Source organism: Pinus tabuliformis, chromosome 7 (genome assembly GCF_031772625.1).
Source record: "Pinus tabuliformis cultivar Carrire ecotype Pingquan chromosome 7, CPIR1, whole genome shotgun sequence".
Classification (NCBI taxonomy): domain Eukaryota; kingdom Viridiplantae; phylum Streptophyta; class Pinopsida; order Pinales; family Pinaceae; genus Pinus; species Pinus tabuliformis.
In genome coordinates this window covers 1,319,456,894-1,319,466,274 of record NC_142293.1, presented here as the reverse complement: position 1 = coordinate 1,319,466,274, position 9,381 = coordinate 1,319,456,894, and the positions used below count along the sequence as shown (strand labels likewise).

At 37.9% G+C, this 9,381-nt stretch overlaps 1 protein-coding gene across 1 annotated transcript; it reads left to right on the top strand.

Annotated features, from left to right (window-relative positions):
• Positions 1-859: 859 nt before the first annotated feature.
• On the top strand, positions 860-2,127 carry LOC149252422 (expansin-like B1). The gene is made up of 5 exons (XM_089454144.1): positions 860-1,013; positions 1,113-1,219; positions 1,366-1,544; positions 1,639-1,771; positions 1,930-2,127. The coding sequence occupies exons 1-5, from the start codon at positions 860-862 to the stop codon at positions 2,125-2,127; spliced, it is 771 nt and encodes a 256-aa protein (XP_089310270.1).
• The last annotated feature ends 7,254 nt before the right edge of the window (positions 2,128-9,381 follow it).

Genomic DNA, 9,381 nt, shown 5'->3' with positions numbered 1-9,381 from the left:
ACCAACAACGCAAGTGGTGTAGTTAGTTGGTGAGCAAATATTCAGTGAGTGGTGTAGTTAGTTGGTGAGCAAATATTCAGTGGACACATAATTATATCATAAAGGAGAACATTGCCGGAGTCGTAAATTGCAACTACCCTCTCGTTGGGTGCTATGACATTGGCGGCCTTCATCCACTCCTCGCGGTTCCGATCGTGGCCACTGAAGGTGTTACCGCCTCCCACGCAACTCAGTGGCTCAGCACATTGCTTTCCACATTCCGCATGTGCAAATCCGGAATGACATGACTGTTCGGTAAATCCGCAGCCATTTTTATATGGAAACCTAACTTTGCAAAAGCCATGCTTGGCGAGTTTACTGATGTTGTCGAGTCTCTTGGTGCCACCTACGTACGGGAATTTAGTTTGCCGTGGCTACATTTATATATACAGTGTCCAGCACCTATATATTATCTTATTGTGTATGTGGATCTGTATGAATCGAAAATCTTGTTAAATTACCCCAAGTTGACTTGTAGAGTTCAACGACTTCCACATAAAAATTATAAAAATCCTCGGGGATTACCCTGAAATTTAAAAAAAGCCAGCGGTTTTGCTATAACAATTTGACGGCTTCCAATATAAAAATGCCCGCAGATTTCCATGCTTGGAAGGTAAACGATCATTAGTGGAATTCCATGCCGTCGCAGTTTATCCATACAATTTGACTTTCCCTTCATTTATCCATGGTGTGGGTTTGTTACCTATAAATACTCTCCTTAGTCCTACATTTAATTATCAACAATCACAGCTTTCTTACTCAATCAGAGTATTCTCTCTAAGCATTTCCAAAATTTGTCCCTCGTCTTGTATTTACTTCAATGGCTTCCCCAATGGCTGTCAGATGCTCTTACAGCCTGCTACTTTACATTCTGTTATTGCAGAACCTTGTCATGTGTCTCGGCACAAGAGCAGAACCGTACGTAACATCAAGAGCCGCATACTATAGCAGTGCAGATGGCCTGGGAACCGAAGGTAAATGCATGCATCAATGCACACAAATCTATATTATTACTATTATCCTATCATTTTGTGTACTAGGGATGATATATGTATCTATTAACGTCACTGCAGGTGGAGCGTGTGGATATGGGTTCTTTGGCAGAAATCTGAATGGAGGTGATGTAGCTGCTGTCGCTCAGTTATACAGAAATGGAACCGGATGCGGTGCCTGCTACAAGGTAACCATCATCATCAAAACTATTTCATAACTGGCTACTACAAATTCTACTATAATTATCCACCTTCATCACCTGATTTTTCAATCTTAAGTTTATGGACGAATTTCAATTTTAGTGTGACAAATTCATATTGATGAAAATTATAGGTAAGATGTACCAATAAAGATCTCTGCAGAAGCGAAGGAGTGAAAATTGTTGTGACAGATTATGGGCAAGGCGACCGAACTGATTTCATCATGAGCCTTCATGGGTATTCGAAGCTTGGCCGTCCAGACAAAGTTAGCCAACTCATATCGTTGGGTGTGGTGGACATCGAGTATAAACGGTACATAGAATAGGAATTAGTAGATTAATAACGTATATAAATACAGACAGACACACAGTTGAATATTTCAACCAATTTGATGACTTGATTTCAGGATACCTTGCCAATATGAGGGCTACAATCTCATGTTTAAGATCGATAGCAGTAGCAACTTTCCAGAGTACTTGGCATTGATATTTTGGTATCAGGCAGGCCAAAAAGACGTTCTGGCTATTCAAGTCAGACAGGTAGTTATTTCCATAATTATAAACTTATTTCTCTTTGCATTCCTAGTTATCTATGCTAACTAAATTAGTCTTCCTAATTTAAAAAAAAGTTCATTGACAATTACCGAGCCCGGTTGCAGATGTAATGATGTAATATAATGTAATGTAATGCAATGCAGGAGGAATCGTACGACTGGAAAGCTATGTACCGAAGCCACGGGGCCGTGTGGGACGTAGTAACACCTCCGAGGGGCGCTTTTTCTCTTCGTTTTCTGGTTAGTGATGGGAAGAGAGAGGAATGGGTGTCGAGCGCCCATGTAATACCGGCTAACTGGAAGGCAGGGGCCATATACGACTCCGGCATTCAGCTCAATTAACTCATGGTGTAGATTTGGCTTGCTATCCTCATAAATTGTAGTCTGGTAAGAAAGAAAGTGTGAAGTTAGGATGTTTGATAATTTAGTTTTTGATGTTAAGATAGTACCGACTGCAAGATCTGTTATTAATAGGTTTCATTTCTATATTTGTATATGGAATGTGTAAAGGAATTTTGGAGTTCGAGTGTTCTAGATTCGAAGTTGCTTCTTGATTCTAAGAATCAGAGTTGCTTCTTAGTTGTATAAGGTTAATACGTTGTACTTTCTAAAATCAGAAAAATAAAAAATAAAAGAGGCGGACAATCATTTGTCTCCTGTTAAAAAAATTAATGTTATTTATTATATGTATAATTTTATTACATTCTTTTAAATATTTTAAACTTTCACAAAATACTTTATATTGCATATTTTCTTCTAAATCGTTTAATTTAGAAACCTAATCTATATAAATAAGGAAATTATACTTGAATTTCCTTTCAAATTTACTACGCAAATGCCCATCCACTTACATTTACATTTATATTTATGAATACGTGGATAAACAAAAATACACCTACATACTGATGGTCGAACTGGTTTATCCCATTTTAAAATGCGATTACATTTTTAATTCTCATGACTTCAAAATTAAAGTTATATTGTTCAACCTCACATAAAATCCTAACTTTAAAATTGAAGTTATATTGTTCAACCTCACATAAAATCCTCTCTTTAAAATTAAAGTTCTATCCTTCAACCTTAAACAAAATCAGTGAACTGTTTTCTAAAGATATTATTTAAAAATAAATAAATTTATTAATTTTATTAATAAATATTATTATATTGGTAAATTTGTAAAATTCATTTTACTTATAATATATAATAAATATAACATACAGATATTAATTTATTTTCATCATAATTCTTAAAATTATATTTTTTTAATAATTTTAATTTTAATTTTTAATTTTGTTTTTTCTATAGTATAATTGCCAAAAACCATGTTGGCAAGCCTTTATTTATCTAAGGGAGGAGGAGATGGTGATGATTAGGGTTTGCGCGAACAGTTTGCTGAATGTCGCCGCATCGGTTCCCAAATCCGCCGCAGGGGTCGAAGGCGCTTCAGAGTTTGGGGAAACGGTGCCCGCTGTGGAGAGGGCGACCTTCCTGCAATCAATCTCAGAGAAATGGCCGGCAAGTCGAAGATTAACGGTTCAAACACGCCCAGAAATGTGCGGCTACGCGGGTATGGGGTTTCCTGTCTTAAGGATCTGCGTGAGCATGGATGGGAAACGTAATACAAGCCCACAGAAAGACTGCGGGGCGAATACATCAATGGCAGCTCCCTCTTCGGCGTGGATAAATGAGGAGGTTTTCCATACGCAGAAGATTGAGGTTATCAAATGCGTCCCTGAACAAAATAGTGTGCATGAAGAATGGTGTTTAGATGCCAGGCATTGTCAACCCCTGAGCGCACAAGGAATCGGCAGGGGAAGTATGCATGTTGCAGATACCCCCTTTCCTACATCACTCGGGCCCAAACCCTGCAGTTTTGGCCTAGATCTTCACGATCCAGCCTATATCCAAGCACAGGTCGACCCCAGGCAGCAGCTCGAAGGCTTCAATCATAGATCGGGTCGAACTCCCGCAGATCTTGACATGCAAAAGGAAAAACGAGCAAAATCAGGGCCAGATCTGGAAGTTTGCCTACAGCCAGAGCAGGTAAAAACTTTTTGTTTTCAGATTCTGATTAAACCCCCACAGGGGAAAACTCGTTTAGTATGGGTCCATGCAGGAAGCACTTCCTTGCAGTTGAAACAACAAATCTGGGCAGAAATGGGATACCCCGTTCAGATCCAACACCTGGTCAGTGGTAGGCGGTCACTCCAGGACTGTAGATCGATGGAAAGCTATGAGATTGGGCCAGGATCAATTATTACTTTAAACTTCAGATTGAGAGGAGGGGCTCCACCTCAAGGACAGCAAAACGGAGACAAGGGGAAAAAAACTGCATCCTACAAAAACATTCTTCAGGGCAGCAGAGATGCAGGGCCCTCTTCAGATCCAAGCAGAAACATACCCAGGCCATACATTGTAGATCAGGCAGAACAAACCCCAGCCTTAAATCTAGATTCTACAGGGCTTGACGATTTCGTCAAATCCTATGAAACACAAGCTCTAATCTGTCGTTTTAACAGCTTTTGGCCCAAACCCTTGGATCTATTCCATTGGATTTTTACCAGATGGACCATGGAATGTGAGATTCACCTATGTTCAAAGGGGTTTTTTATTGTAAAATTTACATCCCAGGAAGTCAGAGATACAGTCATCAGTACAGGGCCATGGTTCTGGGGAACTTCGGGGCTGTTTATGACCCCATGGTTCCCAGATTTTGATCCAAATAAAATGACTGTAACCAAAATTGCAGTCTGGGTCAGACTATACAATCTCCCTTTGCACTTCTGGAACGATCGAGTCTTGGAAGGCATTGGAAACAGTATAGGGAAATACATAAAAACAGACCTGGAAAGGATTGATGAAAGGATCTATACTTTCGCACGTATTTGTGTGGAAGTAGATTTAAGTAAAGGGCTGCCGGACAATATAAGGCTGATCTACAAACAACAAAACTGGCAGCAAGTACTAGATTATGAAAACACCGCCTTCAGATGCAGGCTATGTAGGCAGACAGGACACCTGCAAAGCACATGCCCAGAAGCAAAGAAAACCAACAAGAAGCAGAAAGGGAAGCAGAAGAAAGGATGGCAATTCTCACCTCCAGATTCTGAGGAAGAAGAGTCAGAAGCAGAGGAGGAAGTGACCCCTGCAGAGAAGACTGAGATATCACAAGAAATGGAGAATCAGAAGGGAACCAGTCCGAATGACAAGACAGAGATGACAAGGGTGGATCCAAGCATGGGAGGCATCAAACGTCATCACCACTCTGATACTTCAGACTTAGACAAAGAAACCATTCCACAGAATGCAGAAACACAGATAGTCATAGTTTCGATCGAGCCATCACAAGGAGAGTGGCGTAAGGTCGAAAAGAAAAAGGGGAGAAAAACGTGAAGCGCGAATCTCACTTGCAGCCGGAATTTTTGTTCTGCTTCTTTTTCTTTCTCTTTCCTCTCTTCTCATTTTCTCTTTTTTCTTTTGCACGTTAGCCTTCTAACGTTGCGGGGGGTGCGAAAGCACTCGAGCCTTAGTGGCGGTCTACAGAATGTACCAGAGCATATGCTAGTGTAACTTTCATTATCTTTTTAATAAAAGTTACTGTTTTTTCCTTGGGAAAAGCCTTTATTTATCTAAATGATAAAAAATTCAATGGCAGTCAAATAATCATAATAATAATAATAATAGCACTAGCATACATCCATTTTAAATACGGATCTAACATGAGCAAACTTTTTAGAGTATAAAATACAATGAGTTGATGTCGATGTAAATTAGTTAACATGGATCTTCAAATAGTTTATTTAAATCTCTTGTTGATTTTGTTTTTTAAAGTATAAATTTTTTTAACTATATATTTATTTTTTTTAATTATAGCCAACATTATTTTTCTATTTAAAACATTCTTAATTTTTTTAAAAGTAGACGGACAAGACAAATTTAGACAGCCAATTTAAATAATATTTTATTCTTATGGACAAAGATACTTACACATCACCTTCATACTGAATTGTAGAATAAACCTCTTGACACAATAACTATCCACAAACTTACCTAAACAAGTAAATCTAGTTTCAAACTTGAATAAAACCCCTTTATTGATTATAATTTAACATTAAAATATATAAATCTAAAAGATTCACTCACCCCCACAAATTAAAAAAATCTTATACCCTAATTTGATAGATAACTTTGTTATTTAATAGAGTTTATCATTATAATTATAATTTTCACTTTAATATTTTAAATTTTGTTAATAATTATGATATTTGTAATATAGCATTATAGGCTTATGAGTTCAGGTTTATGTTCATGATATTAAATTTAGTAAATTTTATTATTAGATAGATGATATTATATTTATAACAAAAAAATATATAGTTTTAATAAAATAAAAGTGGTTTAAAGTTTATATAATATTTCTTTCTTTTAATATATTACATTATTTTAAATTCAGCGATTGAAATTTTGACTCTTGTGAAATAAAAAAATATGATGGAATCTTTATATTTTTCAAAGGAAAATCAAAATATATCATTCCAAAGTCCCTTTGAGGCTTAGAATTGCTAGTGTTATCTATCCTGTCCATGTTTTATTGTTAAGTTGAATATTCTATTTTCATGGATATAAAAATTCGATGAAATTTGTATATATATTAGAAATCAATAAAATAAGAATATGAATGATTGTAAGGTGGATAATCTGAAGCAAATATCTCCATTGTCCATTTGATAAAAATGTATTCTATTTAGATGTTTTGAAACTATTCTATTTATTAGAGGTTTTGAATCTTATTTTGGAATATCTTTTTTTTATAAATTTATTTGACATTTTGTGGGGGATTTGTTTTAAGATTGAGTTTTGTGAATTCTATAAAATTTAAATGTCTTGATTTTTTTTTAGCATTAAATTTATATATCGTTAAAACTTGATTTGCATCAGTGCACTGGGAGTGCACTGGGAGAGTGGGGTGTCTTTCCATTCATAAGGGGAAAATGTCTCAATTATGATATACATTTATCAACTTGGTTAATTCATGGACTTTGCTACAACGCGTCTCAGAAAGCTTCATGCTCGTCATTGATGCCTGATTCGACAACCTATGCATCTAGACGAATGGAGCACGACCCATGAAGGCCCCATGTTCCATTACTCCTCTGAAATGCAGGTGGTGATGCAACATACGGAGACTTAAAGTGATGGAAAATGAAACTTTTAGGCTAGGGTTGTTAGATATCAAAGCGATGTGAAGACCAATTTCTAGTTGAGCCATTTAGGGGGAGCGGGAGTTGATTTGCACTGGAAATGGAGGGTTACATTTGGTGTGCTTATATTTTACCATGGCTGGTCTGTCGATGACAGATGACGACATATTAAGGTGACAAGTTTTAGTGTTTTTGATATTGGTATTGGTTTTTCGGTTTTGTTCTGGGGGTGATTGTTTCTGCTACATTCTTTAGGCTATAATCATATATTTACTTGACTTCTCTATACTTCTACCTTCGCATCACTATCTGGAGCGTATCTGGGTTTGGCTGGGTATTCTTTCAGATATCTCAAGGTTTGGGATACTACTCTACAATCCATATCGAGAATGCTTATTTTTATCACGTTGGAGATCTTCGACATTCTGGTTCTCTTTATCATTTCCATCTACATTATATATTGCATCATTTGTGACTTACTGGCATTCCATAGACACATACCACATGCCTCGGGGACTGATATTCTACAACTTATTTGTCCCATATAAATTTGGGAACATGATTTCTACTTTGATACCACTCACTGCTCCATCCTCTGACACAAATGGGTTGATTCATTCATTATATCTAGGTGATGCTAGGGTTGTGGCATCTGAAGTTGTAATCTTTGGTGGACCTGCATGGGTTGTGCATGTTGTTGTTGTTGTGCTTGATTCCCATGTTTTGGAAGCACACACAATGGGATTACTTTGGCTACATTGGCATTGGTTATTCTAACGATCCTTCTTTCAGTGGATAACTTGTTTTCCGACGTAATTCAAATTTGACATCTTGACTATCAGTATCAGCTGGGGTGATCTTTTTCCCCTGTACTGGTCTATTGGGGGGTGGGAGAGTTGGTAGAGTAGGTGGGATTAGCGAGTCCATTTACCTCCTAATTGGGATGTGGAATGACAGTGGCGTTGGTGTAGATTTTTTATCCTTGGGTACTTGGTGATGTTTGATATTTTCCATTTCGGGGTGGCCTAGTTTCAGAGAGAAATATATAGATTATATTTTGGATTGGTTTCCTAGGTGGCCTCTCACTGCCACACTTATCTCCGAATAGTTATACACGGAGATTGAGGGGTGGCTCCGCATATGGATTTGTGGGGATTACTTGCAGGGTACATATTATGATTTTGGGCCCTTACTTTTGATTATTCCTGTGACTATATCTGGACTTTGCCAATCTCTAGACCATCTCCAATTGGGATTGGGGGCAGGACACTTAATGTGACTTTACTATATATATAACTTTCCTTCCTTGACTGGTTTTCTTGCACCCTATCAGACGCGACATTCCTTACCCCTCGTTGTTTTTCCATAAAGAAATCTCTCCTCACAACCCTGACGGTAACACTTGGTTTTGTTTTGTCATCCACCACTACCACAATTGAATGCCCCATTCTCTTTTGGGCCCATGGATGTACCTGAGCCCTTTTTATTTGACACCTCAACACATTAGGCATTTATTAATGCTACCTTGGCTGCGGAGGCATCTTGCACCACTGGCAAGGTGGGTGGTCTGACTCAGATGCCACTCTGTACACAAGTGTTGACGGGCAGTCCTATGGAATCACGCTTGGTAGAATATGTTGCAGGTGACACATACTACCATATGACGACATATTGTGCACATGCTCCATTCCAAAAAAACAAGCAAAGGAGAAGGGAGGTTCACACCACCACAGACACATTTGCTTAGTTTTGGCTATGATGTTATTCTAGACAGAGTTCTTAGCCTACAAAAGTGGGCCGTAGTCGGACATTAGTATTTTCCAGATCTATCAGAACAGGAGATGAAAAACTGGGTGGAAGGTAAACGAAAGATATTATTAGGTTATGTTCCCACAGTGTGCCGGCTTATGAACTCTTCATACAACTTTCACTTCTTACACAATGAGGACAGAGAAAAATTACTTGGCATGTCATGGGTTCAGGGACGGTTTCCTGTCATTGCATCCATGGTATGTTGGATTCAATCCTCTTTGGGATACCCCCTTGCATAAATATATCTAGCTTAAGCTTCCTGGATTGTCTATCGAGTTTTGGTCTAAACGAGTTTTCATGGACATTGAGAATAGAATTAGAATGTACATTTATGTGGATTTGAAATGTATCAGTGCCAAGGACAAGATGATAACTTGGGTATTGATAGAAATGGCGCTGTCTAGCGTATTACCTGCACATATCTACCTAGCATGAGACTAGATCCGGATACATCAATGATTGAACTACTAGAAAACCCCTTTTCACTGCTTAATCTATCATCTTATGGGACATTTGCAATTACAATGCTCGCGCAGACATACACACAAGATGTAGCGGGATATCGCGGATCGGGCTAGGAGTG